Here is an 18,395-nt window from a genome sequence, read left to right as displayed (position 1 = left end):
GACATTTTAATATGCCAATGCGTTCGCGCGCTTTTTACTTTTTTTTTCTTTTTTTTAATCGTGATGGGACGGCAGGTGCGTTCACAAAGTTATTCCGGCCAGTGTTCTGCAGAGTAATTTCGGGCAGTGAATGGACGCTGTGTATGGAATGGAAATTGGGGAAGCATGGATTTTTATTACGGATTTTCGGTCCGCCGTTGGGTTTTTTCCGTGGAAATATGAAATCGAATTATTGGGGGATACGATACTCGGCGCGTGGAATTTTTAACCTATCGTGTCTGAAAAACGCCCCATTTTCTGAGCTAGGTTTTAGTTTCATTAAAAAACAAAAAACTTCTTTGGTGGGTTTGCTTTTTATGTCTATCGGAAATTTTAAGGGAAGGCAATTATGCAATGAACGGGAGTAAATGGCAAAGGAAACGGGTAAGTAATACTTTCATATATAAATTGTTTATGGGCAGATACAGCATAGATATTAGCAATTATTTACTACGCATGGTCAACTCAACTAACAGGCAACCTACGACGATCTTATCGTCATTGCCTAGGTAATGTTGCTAGTATCTTCAACAAAGTTGCCAATAGTCGTATAATTTTAAACGTTGATATTATTTTTAGAACACGAGACGTATTCTGATTGTAGAAACAGGATATGAATTCTATCTAGATTTTTTATGGATATGATTTGTCAGTGTCAAAAATAACATTTCTTCAACCAGAAACGTCACATTGACATAACAAATTCATATCAAATTTATATCCTGTTATTACAATCAGAATACGCCTCCAGACTCATATCGGTTAATTTAAATTCTAATGGAAGTTATTTTGTAATAACATTGACTCTATAGTTAGTTTTACTGGCTATATTCAATTAGAACGGATAAAGTTAACGTACAGTCACCTGTAATAATATGTTACACAGCGAAGGCCGCAAAAATATCTGACACGATCTTATTTGTAGAGCCGTAAGAGCGTGTCACATATTTTTGCGGCCTTCGAAGAGTAACATATTATTGCAGGTGACTGTACGAGTGATCGTCACTGTCTCAATACATATAGTCCGACAAGAAATTGTAGAAAATTATTGGGGGCGCCACTTCCTACGTAACTGTCAAATTTTTGACGTAAAATGCTTAAATGCATGGTAACAATTTAGTACGGAAATTTTATAGTTTCATTTTATTTAATTTCTACTATTTTATTTCGCACTATACAATATACATGTCATATTTAAAATTAATTCATTGTCAATAGAGTTGATATCTTCATCTATTGGGCACTAGGGCATTCGCTTTACATTCATGCTCTAAGGCCTGAGTTACACTTGTAAGTTTTACTTACGTAAGTAGGGACAAAGCTATTTGTTAGAATGAGATAACGATATTCATCTCTCATTCTGTAGTATAGCCGTGTCCCTACTTACGTAAGTAAAACTTACAAGTGTAACTCAGGCCTAATATGCAAGAGCGATAGAGAGGCAGATAACGATTTTTCGATGTTGGCGGTAGGCCCTCTGGTGTCATTTAAAGTCAACTCCTAAAGCTATCTATAACTGAACTATAATCTAGAAACCAGATATCTGTACGATATTTGATAACTGAAGATCGCGCTTCGAGACCCACCTCCATCAGAGTGAATCTGCTGCATCCTAAAAAGATTTTTATTCTTATATCAATAAGAGTCTTTATTGCTGGCATGGATGTTGATGTAATATGATCCGAAGCCGACCTGACCACGATTTACACCTTATCTGATTGGTCATACGTAATGGTCTTTATTTATCTTTTCAGCTATTTCCTTGAAATCAGTATTATAGGCAAACAGTTATCCAATATTTTTTAATTAAGCTCTGCAGTTAACTTTAACCTTTTCTCTTTTGAACAAATTCCACTCATTCTAAAATTAATCCTAAATGTAATGTTTTTAATAAAACTATCCAAATAAGGTCCAAAAGCTTCCAAATATACTCCAAAATTAACCAAAATCATCGTTCAGGTGTACTTCTTATTTGAACTTTGTGGTTCTAAGAAAAAAATATATTTATAGATAGCAGTAAAATCTTAAACAAAACCAAAAAAAGAATCAGAATCTGAATTTATTTGTATAAGGAAGACATTTATTTCTTAAAGAAAGGAAGTATCACTTATTGATATTTTGCAGCATAGTTGTAGTAGTGGACTATAGCTGGGTGGTTTTACAGTATATGCCTTTCTATCACTCCGACATATTGGAGCTTGGAGCTATGAAAAAGTCCTCAGTGAATAATGTAAGTACCTGTTTGCTGAAGACAGCGATGTCCTCATTGAAAGACTCTGAGGAGCAGACGTCGCCGCCAGCCACGCCAGGGTCGCGTGGGGTGCACGTTGCCAGCTCGCACTTCTCGAAGATCAGCGCCAGCAGGGGGAACAGGGGGTGCCTGGAACAGGTTGCCAGTTAGTCAGCACATAGTTTTGGTGCACTGTAATGCTGGTCACACGGAGGCAATGAGCAGCAGCTTGGACATAACAGTACGTCAATCTGGAGAAGACCATCTCATCAGACCTTAACGGGATAATTTCGCCTTTGTACACATTTACTGTATTCTCTCTGTGTTATGTACTTGTTTTGTGCAATAAAGTATTTACTACTACTAACTACTACCATCTATCAGGTAAGGTAAGGCCTTCTATATCCTCTTTCGTCGCTTCAAACTCTTGCGTTTGTATTACACATATTTCAGAAGGTAGAGCAAATGGAGCGGAGTCCTTCCTTTCAGACTGTGCCTGAGCGACTTACGTAGGTATACAAAGACGAAAGTTTTTGCCCTGTGACAGTCTTCTCAACCAAAAATTTTCTATGCCGGTAGTCTCCACATTGATAACACAACTTGAACGCTAGGAGAAGAATACTGTCAGGACAGCAATGAAGGCAGTTTATAGCTATCCTATTAATTTTTTCGGAGCAGACGTGTTCCCTCACCAAATTTGTATATATTTTTAATCGACTGCGTTGGCCTCATCACCTCATGTCAACGTGAAAGCAGTGAAGTGCGGGGATGAGCAGTACAGTGTAATTCTCGATGGACTCTTTTGTTGGCGTGATAATTTATGTTCTATGTATATTACTACAAATATTCCATAAAGATATTATAGCTAGCGCTCAATATATATCCTATAAAACTAGTTCCCTCTCTCGAGTACCTATTCCTTCTTTGGTCAACGCAAAATTTAAAGCGTCCCAAACAGCCTTAAATCCCAAACAAATCTTTATCTTAACTTTAAAAGCAAATCAAAGCCACACCCTTCACGCTCTTCAGTCGCGGCAAATCTTATAAATTCAAACAATAGGATAATTGAGTGCGCGAGTGAGATGAGATGCAGATTGTGATGAGACGTGCTGCCGATATCATCTAGTGTCTTGGATGTGGGGTCCCAGTGTCAGCGACACACGGTCACATTGTGTCACTACTTTGAAAAAAATCTCGTACTGCTACTCAAAGTTGAAAGGCAATAACTCTGTAGGTATGCATCCCATAGGTACATAGTTACCACACTTTGCTTTTATTTGACAGAACAAAATTTTTTAAAGTAGTGCCGATTCATGACTAAATTTTTTTAAATAAAAAATTGATCCAAACAAATTTACATATAAAAGCAGTTTGTATATATAACATACATCTTACGTCTTTTATATTTATATATTTTTGTTCGCGCATATTCAGAATGCTTTGGCATATACGCGCGTAAAAATTGACCTAAATAGCTTACTAGTGAGAGATGAAATAGCTAGTAATGTTTCATCAATATTCAATGCATCGATATCATTGAAAGCAATCTTTACGGCATTTTACCATGTGAAAATTGCGTAAAATGTATTCCTTGCAATCAAGAGACGCTGGAATTAATCTAAAAACTCTCTCTCTCATGCATTTCAAGCAAAAAAATACTTTTACGATTACGATTAAAACAAATAGTAAAAACTGGCGCGAACATCTTTAAATCAAAGACACAACGATTTACGAGCGTTATGGAGTTTATAGCAGAAAATTAAAAGTCGGAATATGAAAATACACCACTTATTATTAGCAATTATCATAATACGCGGTTATTGTACTCACACGGTTACGCATCTACGCACAAAACACAAGAAATTGCGTGAAAACAAATAAAATACAGTGCTTGAAAGTGTAAGAAAGCCATTAAAAAAGGTGACCTTTAAATACGCCACAGCTCGTATTTACGGCGGGAAATTAAAAATATTCATTGTTTATGGTCGGTTAGATTTATTCGAACATGGATGCATCGTGGCGTTGAGTTATGAATAATTTAATGTCATAAAATCCGTGGTTTATAGTTTTTTATACTTACACGTAATAAAAATAAAGAAAACTAGAAACGCAAAACAGCGTTTTAATTAAATTTTGACCTAGATCTGTTTTGATATTACGTTTCAGTGTAAAAATATTTATTTCTTCTTCTAACATTAACAAGGCTAAAGCAGTATATATTAATTTTAATTATGTTTTGACAGCACCAATCATTCAAAAGGAATTCGCAACGATTTCAATTCATAACGTTAAGAAATTATATATTTAATAACATTTTAACAACAATATAAAAACACTACGAAAACGTCAAGTAAGTATGTATGTATTCAAATTGACAATTATATCAAAAACGGTATATGTGATGACTATGGTGATAAATCACAACAAAATTCCAATCTCAGTTCTCAATTCTTTTCCAATTTTGAACTTGACATCAGATTACATTTCTATAGAACAAAATTGTGAGTAACGAAATTCGCTGTCACTGGCTCCCGCCCTCTGTTGACAAGTTTTGGTCTGATAAAACTAAGCTCCTTGTAATGGACCAAGTGGCAGAGGTCGCGCCTCTGACTGATACCATCTCATCTTGGCTATGAAACGCAAATTTTTACCAAACATTGTTTAGTATAATGTCTTTTCTGAGTTTAGGTGGAAATTTAATGGAGCTAAAAGCTTTTTAGCGATAAAGGAAAGATTAATTTCAAAGTACCTATAGAAAAATGTTGCATCAAATAGAGGACTATATTGATCTGTAGATAATCCTTCTTCAACTTAACTCTATTTTTTAATGGTCTGTTCAAGATTTTTAGCAAGAAACAGTCATTAGCAAGCTAAGAGAACCTGACTCTTTATATTAAATTCTAACAGGTAACTCTTTCGGATTACTTTTTATGTTTTCCCACGCTATGCCACAAATAGCAACCATAAATAACAAATATCATAAAAAATTAAAATCGGAATCAATTTTCCTATTTATCTCGTCCATAAATTAACAGTATCGACTCGTGCGCAGCTGTTAATGTCACTGATAGCTGCTGTTAGAACCATCAATGTCCTAATATGTCACATTATTTACGTTGTTAGGCTGCTGGTTATATTCGTATTAATATATTATTTTTCTAAACAGTAATAAATGTGGTGAAGGCGAAGATTGGAAAAGTCACAATAGAACTATAAAATAAAAGGAGGAAGCTGTTAAATATGAAAAATAATATATAAAATTAAAAGCGGACACTTCATAAGAAAACATGTTGAGTTCATAAAAAACATCATATATAAGATATGTATAAAAGAAATTGAAGCAAGGAATAAAAGTCTAGCGATAAAAGGCTTGAGAAACTAAAGGAAAAGCAGCGATCACATATAAGTAGGTACCGGGAGGTCAAGAAGATTGCAAACCGAATCAGACCAGAGAGAGAGAGAGAGAGACCTGCTCGTTCCATCAGTTATACCGGCAAGTATTATTCATAGTAAAACTAGTGGAAGCAGTCATAAGAAGAAGTTTCCCTTTTACACAAAGTTTCAATGTAAATAACTCAATTCATAATGCTATGAACTTGAATCAGAAAAAAAATCGAAAATATTTGTCATAATAATAACAAACAGAGATTATGACCTATCAGATAACGCTCTGAGCGCCACGATACGGATCCATAATTATGTCTATATCAGGTAATAACTGATAGTGCGTGTCGTCACGATTGGAGAGTGCTAGTTCGAAGAATGAATGCTGATGTTGCTGGTGGAAAATTGAAACTAGACAACCATGTCAATTGCTTAGCAGAAATCATATCACAGTGTGAATTTTAATTCTTTTGTGCTAAACGTTACGACTGAACATCTAGCGACCTTCACCAAGGAGGAGTTTTGGCGGAAGGGTGTCAAGTTCCGGCGGTTCCGCGGCCGGCTCCCTGACACTGCGGGGTTGCGAACTGCATCGCAGCCATAATTGTGTTTTTAGTTTTAAGATATATTTTGTAATAATATGTATGCAAGTTTTAAGGTATTTATCTATGTGACAATAGTTGCTTGAAATATAATGTTTTCATTTCACAATGAATGATGATGATGAAGAAGATGTTACATGATTTTAATGAAAGTAATGAATACCACAAAAGAAAATATAATGCAACTAAAAGAGGGATCAATCTTAATTTTCATTGTGTTATAAATAAAAAAATCTGAAGAACAGCAGTATAAGTAGTATTATAGAAGATTTGTCTTAGAGTAGCAAGTAGCAAACCATTCCAATGTTACTTTCCAAGCATTCAATCAAATGTCAAAATGAAAACCAGGTAAGGACTCTCTATCCAGAATAAATCTTTTTTTTATGTGTACAGGTATGAGAACTGCTCAAATATCCAAAATGTTCCTCAGTAACAAGTAAAAAAATGGGTCCCATTAAAGTACCCTGAGGTATTCTTAACTTCTATACACGTAAGGTCTAAATAAATGCCTTAAGCATGCCTTAGGATGTAGGAAATATAAAGAAGAGTTTACCAGCTCATCAAAAATATAGAAACATCACACGTTACCACCGGACTCACCCGTATATTGCGTCCTTGTCCCTCTTATGGACGAGCGGCTCGCCAGGCAGCGCGTGCGCGGGCGCCGCCGGCGGGGGGTAGTGGACCGCGGGGAGGTGGGGGTGCGTCAGTCTGTGCTCGTGGTACATCGCGCCCCCCTCCATGTAACCACCCCCGTGGAGGCCCTCGTCGTACTGCAAGAAAATTAAGGTTATGTTAGGTTATGTAACACCAGGGCCTTAGAAGGGAAAAAATCGGCCAGGATCAGGATGTAAAGATGTAGAGTCCGTCTAAGCTAACTGTGCACTGACTTGAACAAAACTAAATGAGGGATGTCATTATAAAACGTCATACTTTGAGATTGACCCAGTTTGTCATTGCGTAGCTTGGTGTAACAACTAGTACTTTACAGGACAAAAATGAAATAAATTCTGGTTATTATTTCATATGTAAAATAAAATATAATAATTTGTGGTCAGATCATGCTACGGCTGCTCCGAGAATGACGGGTGTGTTAGTGACTTAAATTGCTGGTTTTGATTTGTGTGGAGTCACTGCACACCTGTCTCTAACCGTTTAAAGTTAAAGAATGACAGGAAATATTCTATTATTTAGAATAACAAGAGGTATATAACTTCATACTGAATATTTTTCGTCACATAACATTGTCATATTTAAAAATCTTGATAATGTTCATCAAAAATCAATAAACACCTATTTTGCAAAGAAACAAGTCATCGCGTCTAAAGGCATTACAAACCAGAATAAACCCCTTCACCTCTCATTCTATTTAAGTGCCCAAAAAAGGGACAAAACATAATCCTTTTACACCTCTCTTACAATTAAAAAGTTTTAAGTTGTCCAAAAAGAACGAAGGGCACTGAATATTCATTAAAATAGTCGAGTCATCGACCGATGGCTATCTACCATCAATTAAACTTGCTTAAGCTTTTAAAATATATTCTCTGTAGATTACGGGGCTTAAAGAATATTTGACAGGCCACTTAGTGCAGCTTTTGTCTTTCAAGTAATTGTAATTAATTGAGATAACCTCTATTTTACAAACAAATTTTATATGTTCAAACTGTTCACATATTCCAAACAATAATGTGTTTACGAACACGCTTTGAAAACTCCACAAAATTGAGATATGTATTGGCTTAAAGGACTTGCATCCACGCCATAGTTGTTAAAAAAAAGAGATATGTATCATCTTAAAATGTTCCAAACCGCACGTAGCATCTAAGTATTATATGAATAGACCCAACGATTTTGAAGAGCGTGTCTGCTATCAGTGACTGTGCGATTTGGAACGATCGATGCGTCATTACCTCGCCTAAAACGTTAGTAGACATTTTCGTTGTCGTAGGCATGACAAACACGCTCCGATAAATTTAAGGTTCGAAAAATGCCTTAACTTTTTTTTCTACGCAGAAGCACTGGCTGAAACTTCTGCGCAGCAGAAAAAAAAGTTTGTGTCGTTGGAAAAGCTAAGTAGACATCAAATGTATCTCATTTTCACTTCTTATAAACATCCTGTGTCAATATTTTAAACCTGTACCGGAACACATAACTGTCGACGTTAGTTGGACTGTGAGTTTTTATTGCCATTATACAGTTTTTTTATTTCTACGCGCAGTATCAGTTTCAGTCGATAAAGTAAGCACTAGGTCTCGTTACTGGCTACCTACTTAGCACTGGCAATGGCAAGTAAACAATACATACACGTACAGACAGCATATTAGTACAAGGAATTGAAAAAAGAAATACTCGTCGTTGAAAAAAAAACGCGTTTAGCACCTTGCATATAAAATACCCTTAAGTTTGATGTTTCGTAGGTATCATAAAAAGTGTTCTACAATTTTAAAGCCCCTAAAATATTGTCTATGGATTATTTTAAGTTCATAAACTGGGTTCGGGTATTACACTGGCCTTTAAGAAAGATCCAAAATACATATGACCAGTAGGTAATATATGTTCACACGCCATGTTGCGGAATTTCATTGGAACAATTTTTTAATATTTTCACTGGTTTGTCACCATATAAACGACAATAACAGCGCCCTCTTGACAATGATCAATTGATCATACATATATTTACTGCTTTACGAAATAATCAATAAAAACAAAATCAATAACTACTCGTAGCGAACAGGCAACTATGATTAATCCAGCACGATCGCGTATCGATACGAATTACTGTCACATTAATTTAATCTTTATATCTATATGATTATAATTTTAATAAACACTATTAAGATTGAATACTGCTTTTTGTTATGTAAACGGAACTATGGTTTGTTATTGATAACATTCCCTTTACAAACATAATATACGTACCACTGTTTTTATACGAGTAAAAAGGGTTGAGAGTTTTTAACAACCACGCGGGAGTATGCGGGAGTAGCAATAGCACTATTTGCTGAAGAAGCCATTTTAGTGTAGATATTGTTTACACTTTTTTAAATACCTAAAGATACAGACTATAGCGAACATACGAGTATTCCCCTACTAGTCAATTCAGTTTCTTTTTTAGAACTGTCAAAAAGATTTGGAATTTATATGAAACATTACACAGTGACGTCACGGTCAACTCACCTACTTTATACATCTATCCGATTTATTAAATAGATATTGTGTTTTAAAATAACTGCTATTTATGTTTTTCGCGTAAAAAAATATCTGGTGCTTGAAACCACCACACACACCATACATTAAATAATTTATTTTAAATTAATACAGTCGAATACCCTATCCTTCCGTTTACAGTTTTTTTTTTCTAAGTGGGTTATCGAATGGTTTCCCACTGTTTTGCTGACGCTCCGTAGTGTATGGTATTGCATTCACGGGACTTTATTAGTTACCGCCGATGTTAAGAGCAGTAATTGTTTTAGTGCGAATATTGTTCGAGATTGCTGATAAGCTCAATATAAATATTAATATTGCCGGGAACGAAGGTGACATAACGTGGGAAAGGTTAGAAACTTGGGTAAAACATCTTTTATCAGAACATGCATTGATAAACTGCTTTTTTTCATGAAAGGAATCATTGAATTCGGAAATAATGCTCATAGCATAAATATTGAGTAAAATTGCTTTGAAATTAATAAAATTATCCTGTCGAAAAAAATTGCCTAAAAATGACAGCATTTATGCAGTGCAGTGTCAACGTTTTTACAGAATGGGCTCTCAAAAATATCATGTACTCAAACGCCTTGACCATGTGGTGCTCAGATATTTATGAGCTTCTTATTCGCTTCGATATATTTAACAATATCATTGTTCGTTAAATTAATTGATGGCATTCAGTCTTTTTCACACCCCTTATAAATAGGTATTCACTTTTGTATCAAATAAATAATACCCTTATAGTATATTTAATTAAACGAATTGGCATAAATACAAAGTATCCGCGTATAAAACATAAGTATTTAAGTAACCCCTAATTGTAAACTATATAAACCGCAAAACACACGATTCCGTCATAAAAAATTCAACGCTAAATTACACACCGCAAACATCACTGAAGGGAAATTAAATCATTACCAGACCTCGAAGTCGCGGTGGCAATAACATCAATTAACTAGGGATTTCCTTCCGATATAAAATTTATCGATAACTGAATGCTTATTCGGAATTGACATTTCATATATTATTATTAGCTGTAAAATTTACAGAATAATTGAAAATTAACTAAACTGTGATGATTACTTCCCGTCAATGTTACCTATATAGGAGTTTTTAGGATACTTCTTAGGAATTTTAAAATTCAAATAAAAATCAACCTTTACTACTAAATATTTTTTTCATCAATTTTAATGCAAAGTAAACTGAAACCTAGAAATGCATTTCATTATTTTCATTTAATCAATGATGAACTTTATATTAGTAACAAGTAACAAAGTATTTTAATCTTGTGTTTAGTACTTCAAATAGCATACAAATTGTTACGCATTGTTTCCAAATAGATGGGAGAACGAGATCTATTATTTATAATTTATAAGCAAGGATCGGAAAAACGGCCGTCATTTCGAAAATGTAACCCTGTCCCGTACAGCAGAGACTTCATTATGTTAATAAAAAAAATATAAGTGTAATCTAAAATGACGTGCGTTTTTCCGATCCTTGTTTATAAGTTACGGTCTAACGGTGTATGGAAATTCGGCCTTATCACATAACATATTATGACCGTATCAACATTTTATAAGACTACAATAAAGTCAAAATTGGAAACGAAAAATTGGCTTTCTCCGTCATATTTTAAACATAAGTATATTTATAGTCAGTGAGTTTCCTTTGGACACATGACATGATATACGACAAATGAATACACAAGCTGATTACCTTGTACCTTGAAATCGTGAGTAACTTTCAGCCGATGTCGTATCAGTAATCAGTGGCTGTAATACCATAGTCCCTTTAAAGCCAAATGACTTGTGTCAAAAGAAACTGTTAGAGACCACAGTTTACATATAATAAGAAACCCTTTTTATAGGGATTTAAACAACACTACCTCGCAAACAGAGCACTTTAGTTCGTTTTTATATGTTTGCAAACCAAAAAAATAATAGTGCGTAGCGTCACAACCGTGGCACCGGTCTCGTACACGGACGTAATTGTTGATCAAATGTTCTTCCATAATATCAATCGCATTATAAAAGATATTTCTTTTTAGTTGAAGTGGCAGGTTCAAACCGGATATATTTTCCTTCAAAACGACCATCTAAAAATAGGAAATCAATTTAAAATACTTTTAAATCTCCTTATTAAATAACTAAAACATTGAAACAATAAACTTTACGTAATTTTAATGGCAGGATACTTACTAGGCCTAATAATCTTAATGGTTCTAATGTTTCTTGAATGTCATCGTCTTCGTGAATATGGTTGTCATTCACGTATTTATTTATTATTATTATTATTATTATTTTTAAAATTTAGAGGACACATGAATATTTTTAAACAATAAATTGACATGCACCATAATGTTTAACCAAAATCTTACACTCGACATTTTTTTTTATATGATTTGGTCTTGTATAAAAAGGTTGAATTATTTCATTTCATTCTATTTTCATAATAACAAATTAATATCTGTTCAGCATTTTTTGGTGTAAGACATCTACGTCTTGGAGAAAATATCCATTTTAAATAGCTGAATGATTTTTCAACCTCGACCGATGTAATGGGTGCAAAATTAAATTTTTTTAAATGCTTCATTGTTGCTAATCTGTTTCCGGGGGATATTTCAACACTTTCGCCTTTATTTAGATTATTTATTTTAACTATAGTGTTAAATCCAATGTTCTTCTTAATAATTTGATTAAATTTATTATAAACGATTCTACCTTTATTATGTAAAAATACTGTCGACAGCTTCCTTTTTAAATTATTCACTATGTTAATACTTGTATCTAGTGTCAAAATTGGGGATTGCAGTGCTGTAATAGATGTTTGAAGCATACATAAACGTTCAGCAATGAATTTTAGATCCTCGTGTATATCAGGTGCATTTAACGAAATTTTGGCTTTACGAATTGATGAACAACCAGGTTCATTGAATGTATCAATTACTTCTTTAATTTCATTATGGTGTTTAAAATAATAATGTGCAGCTTCCAACCATGTGCCCCATCTGATGATTGTTGGTTTTGGTGGTAGTGGGATATTAGGTAACAACCTTTTAAACGTGTTAATCCTTTTTGGTGACTTGAGGAACACCTTTTTCACACTAGATATCAAATCATTGACGCGAGGAAATAAATGTCGCACTTGTTCTGCAACCCTGTTAATACCGTGTGCTAGACATGTCACGTGGGTCATGTTACAGAAAACACGGCTTAAATTTTTCCCAGCTTTAACCATATAAGGCACGCCATCAGTTAACAACAGTAAAACTTTTTGAGAATGGTTTGCACCCAATACATTTTGGAGAGACTCTGTAACTAATTGCGTTATTGTATCACTGTTTGTCCAATGCAACGCCTTACTTGCAATTAAATGTGGCTTGCTCGGTTCGCCTTCAAGTTTACCAACTAAAACATTTGCAATTTGTTCTCCTTTCGCATTAGTCGTTTCGTCAACGGTCACATATATATATTTGTTTTTAATTTCAGAGCGTATATTTTGCATGGATTCGTTATACACTTTCGGAAGATAATGCTGTCTTATATATGATTCCGAAGGTATGGACGAATTCTTGTATTTTCCGTTGATACAGCTCTGTATAAATAAACAAAAATTTGGATTATCTAATTGATGCCAGGCAATGTTACATGTTACCAAGAATTTTGTTAAGTCCATATAAAACGAACGATTTTTCACGCGGGTGCCTTTAATGTGTGTTTCACTATTCAAGTGCTGCTTGACATTATATTTCTTAGCTACGAGGCTTATCTCACATTTAGTACAAAATATCTTAGATCCACGTATGCATAAATCCGAAGAGCTTTTTAGCCAAGAACGTAATAAATTTTCACGACACTGTTTTCTAGGTGGCATTTTACGCGTAATATTAATTCCATCGATTCTCTGAGCGGACAAGATTGTCATATTATGTCAACGTCATGTTTTATACCTACATCCATAAAGTATGAAAACCGTTATCTTCGTTAATCGACCTTTACGGACTTCAATCTTCATACTGTATAAATAATACAGTTTAATAGATATTGCAAGTTATCATTAAGTATCTCATAATCATAACATAAGTACTGTCATACGAAAGTACAACTTATCGATAAAATAATATCGTGTGTCTCTCCCTAGCAAAATTGTATTCGTGCCACGGCGACTTCGAGGTCTGATCATTACTTAAAACTGCAGTAACACAATAATGATTCGTTATTAGCCATTTACTAAACCTTTATACGACCATTATAGGACTATAACTAAGGGACGGAGAGTAGCAATCTAGCGTTTGCTCCCTAGGTTATGGTATATTAAGCAAATTATGGACTAGGAACCAGAGCGTGCTACATTGATTTAAGTACTATTAGTCGTAGCCACCTGTAGGCCTATATCGCAGGTGGTCGTCTAATAGTTATATAGTGGGCCTTTTCAAGGTGTTTTATTGGGGTGATAATTAATATTAAGTTTTTTTTAGTCAGTCCGTTATTCATTTGCTTTAATTAGTTGTATAATTGCTGGATATGTTTTATTCATGCATGAAAACTAAACTGTATTTAATTGGTACAGCAAAATGGTGTAGGTAATTTTAGAATATCTTACTCTATATTTATCGTTCATTTTTAAATAGAATATTAATTTACTTAAACGTAAAATACATAAAGGTGTAATAAAGTGTAGCGCAGTCTTTTCAGGTATCTCTATTTAATATCTTAAATACGAAAGTAACTATGTCTGTCTGTCTATTACCTCTTCAAGCGTAAACAGCTGAACCGATTTAGGTGAAATTTGTAATACCATTCATATTTGTATTCAATCAATACTTACAAAGATTTTAATCGGTTTGAATGAGTATGATAAAAGCTTTTGTATTAATCCGTATTAGGTATGGCCCTTTAGTGAAGCGCTGGTGGCCTAGCGGTGAGGGCGTGCGACTTGCAATCTGGAGGTCGCGGGTTCAAACCCCGGCTCGTACCAATGAGTTTTTCGGAACTTATGTACGAAATATCATTTGATATTTACCAGTCGCTTTTCGGTGAAGGAAAACATCGTGAGGAAACCGGACTAATCCCAATAAGGCCCAGTTTACCCTCTGGGTTGTAAGGTCAGATGGCAGTCGCTTTCGTAAAAACTAGTGCGTACGTCAAATCATGGGATTAGTTGTCAAGCGGACCTCAGGCTCTCATGAGCCGTGGCGAAATACCGGGATAACGCGAGGAAGAAGAAGGTATGGCCCTTTACCTATCAATGCGTTTCGCCAAGATTGTAAGTACACATCTACACGTACATTAAGGAAAACCCACTATTGTACTAAAATACAGAATTATCCGTTACCCGAACCTCATTACCAGCGATTTAATAACAAATCATATGCAATTCCCGTACAAATCTAGCATAGATAATAAAATAATGCCGGTTATTACGTGGTTAGCCTAGCCTGTACAGTCGGCTCGATTAAGACCTGTGTACACTTTAATTATTGTGCATAAATTATACTGTCTACGATTTCACACTATTTGAATTCCTATGCCTAGGTTTAAATGACTCTTTCTTGTGACTGCATTTTTTGCTATTCTTTTCCTTCCTTTTCATGTATACCATGCAATCGTGAAATTTCGAATCAAAATGTTTACGATTATGATTGTTTCTAGACGATTAATTCACTTGCCTATTTATATTTGTATTAAATTAGTTCTTTAATGTAACATTGGCGGTCTCTTAGCTTAGTCGGTAGTGAACCTACTGCGAAGCAGGAGATCTATTTATAAATATATCATCGTCTAGTTCCCACAAAATAAGCCTTATTCAGCTTACTGCGTGACTATGTCTGTGTAAAATTGTCCTAAAATATTTATTGGCAGGTATCGTAAAACTGCCAAATCAGTGGGTCAAATGACGCATAGATCTATGCAAAACTGAATCAATAAAACTACTAATGATATACAGCTGATTTCAAACTGGTTTGATTCATTTAAATTCTCTAACCGTTTAATTACTCACATATGAGACAAATTTGACTCTATATTATTTTATACACTTTGTTGCAAAAATATCAAATCGTGAACTTAATACTCAATGGAATTTTCTACAACTCATTAGAGCTGTGGACATTCAGAGTACACTATTATAGCAGCTGCATAAATTAAATACAAACTCTATGAATTAATTCTAATGAAACTATTTTAATTTCATGTAAATTTCTGTTTTCTTACTATGTTGCCTAACTTAAAATGACAAGTTCAAGATAAATAGATAGGTATTAAGATAAATCCTAGCTATTATATCGTATTTCACTTGCCTCCATTAGCAAATCTAATCGAATAGGATAATATCCGTGGCCTTCGGAGTAATCACGGTTAAATTATCATCGCTGCATAACGAGTTACATTACATGACGTTTATATGACTAGTTATTATGGATATAAGTGTTACATTCTTCACATATTTAACTTAAATATACCTAACCTACTTATGTATTTTTTACCTGCACAAACGTCGTATAGTTACTTACCTAAATGTTTAAAAAAATAACAACGGCCTAGCTTACGCTACGTCTTACGTAGGCGAACAACGCGCGAACGCGGCGCGGCGCGGCGCGGCGAAAGCGGCCGCCGCCGCGCCGCGCCGCGCCGCGCCGCCTGACATTCGCGTGCAAATCGCGCCGCACCGCGTTCGCAACGAGATCGCTTACGTAGGACACTTCTATGGGCATCAAAGGATTGATTTCGCCGCGCCGCGCCGCGCCGCGTTCGCGCGTTGTTCGCCTACGTAAGACGTAGCGTTAGTCGGCATGTGACCTGCCTATATAGGTACTAAGCAGGAGATCCCGGGTTCGAATTGCGGTAAAAACATTGATTTGTGTGTTTATCACGGATCCTGAATCCTGAGTTAATGGATGTTTTCTTGCTATCTAAGTATGTATTTATCTATATAAGTATGTAGGTATATCGTCGCCTAGTAGATTTGCTTGGGGCTAGGCCGATCTATGTAAGATTGTCCCCAAATATTTATTATACCTATATAATATATTTACTTTGATTAATAAACAATCAGGAACATACCGACCTACCCCTTTGAAATAAGGTAGGTATATAATTATCAGTTAACTATGGTCGTGGTACCTGCGTGCGTAAGTACGTAAGTATACTAGACATATATGTCAACCACCTAGCTTGCATGTGGCAATGATAATTATAATATAATCAATATAATTGTTCATAAGATGTTCGCACCTTTATGACATAGGCATTTGCCTAGGCACGTTTAATAAATGTCTTAAAATGGCTATATCCGTTACGTTCCCATATATGTCATAAAACTTCTAAATTAAGTTGCGTACTGAAGGTGTGTCATGTTGGAATTCTAGATTGACAGCCACAAACGTATTACATACGTACAGGCATACATATTCATAATGTAGGTATATAATTATACATAGCTCCGTATCTCATGAACAAATATTTGTGATAAACACACACTTATATACGCCCTTACCAGGATTCGAACCCGGGGCCTCTTGCTAAAAGACGGTTCATAGGATCTCTTACAACCTTTGAGCAACTGTAAAAGCCGTAACAGACTACCGCACGCACCGTGACCTTGGTGCGGTGCGGTAGTCTGTTACGGCTATTAAGTTCAGTATTCATTACAGATATAGATATGAAGCGTTCTATATGTGTATAATATAAATTATATATTAATATGTATCCAATAAGTCTTTGTTCGTTATCAGTGAAGTAACTAAATACGAAAGATTTTGTTTATATGCGTCCGCCATTGCGGCGTGTGTGCTCGCTGTATCTGGTGTCTTGATAGCTTATCATAATGTCATAATTATAACTAATCCTATATTGACGTAAAAACTACTACTGGATCGTAAATTTTGAATACCCTTGATACTTGGAATCTTGAGCAAATTTTTGATACTTGCGCTTTAAAACGTCAATTTTAAAGCGGAAACTGCTTGATATAGTTTCTTTAAGCATTTCCTAAGTATTTCCTAGATCCTGGTATAATTCTGATAAAATCAAGACAAAATTTAAAAGCATAATTATTTCATTTATGCCGCCTAACCCGTATTTATACTGTATTGCCTTATTATGAGTTATGGCACCATGTTTTCTAAACTTGACCTGACTGAAAAAATAATGTCCCTACTCTATTTTAGTCCATTTAATTAAAATCAAAATGGCGGCTACAATTAAACGTCAACGAACAAGATGGCTGCCGTTTCGGACACGCGATAACGAGCCTAAAGAATTAGCAACGGATTTATATAGCGTTTTAGTCATAAAGTTGCTATTTGGATACTCTTTTAATATATAAAAGTAAGTTAAATAAAATCAGATATTTACTTCAGGTTAGTAAAAGTACTTTAAGTTATGGTTTTTTAACGATCAACCTTTTTTTAAGGGAGTTCAAAAAAATACTGGATATTTTTTCTATTTGATAATGATAAGTTGAAAGATTTTTCTATAAAGCGCTCTCACATCGGTCAATAAAAAAAGTAGCAAAATATTATTAATTCTATATTAAACAATTGTACTTATCTATTCATATAAAATGTCCACTATCTACTTATCTACGTATAAATATAAATTCAGTTTGCGATTTGAGAAACAAAACAAATTTGTGTTGTGAATGTTTACACTCCAACAAGGCGTTCGGTTGATAAAACCATGACTAACTTATAATTAAGAAGAAATGACGTAGATATCTACGCAGGTTTACCTAGATTAGCTTCCCAGAACTTCAACACAAATTTTCCCGAACGAGTCATCTTATATTTATCTCAAGTTAAGTAGGCCTTTTGCAAGATAACAGTTGGACTGTCCCCTCTTGCATTAAACGAATGTCCATCCTACGCAAAGATCCGTTACATCGAATGTCCAACAACGGCTTCAATATAACGCTGAACACTCGTCTCAGGCAAC

The 18,395-nt window shown here is 34.8% G+C and overlaps 1 protein-coding gene across 2 annotated transcripts in view; it reads right to left on the bottom strand.

The window, feature by feature from the left end:
• LOC134673403 (homeobox protein homothorax) overlaps positions 1-18,395 on the bottom strand; it is a 343,072-nt gene that overhangs the window by 313,014 nt on the left and 11,663 nt on the right. For both annotated transcript variants that reach the window (XM_063531382.1, XM_063531383.1), the window contains exons 2-3: positions 6,856-7,028; positions 2,278-2,419 (exon numbers count right to left, since the gene is read on the bottom strand). In XM_063531382.1, coding sequence (XP_063387452.1) covers positions 2,278-2,419; positions 6,856-7,028 — 315 coding nt within the window. The remainder of the gene's footprint in view (positions 1-2,277; positions 2,420-6,855; positions 7,029-18,395) is intronic.

Source organism: Cydia fagiglandana, chromosome 18 (assembly GCF_963556715.1).
Source record: "Cydia fagiglandana chromosome 18, ilCydFagi1.1, whole genome shotgun sequence".
Classification (NCBI taxonomy): domain Eukaryota; kingdom Metazoa; phylum Arthropoda; class Insecta; order Lepidoptera; family Tortricidae; genus Cydia; species Cydia fagiglandana.
The sequence above is the reverse complement of the archived record's forward strand: the minus strand, read 5'-3'. Positions and strand labels throughout refer to the sequence as shown.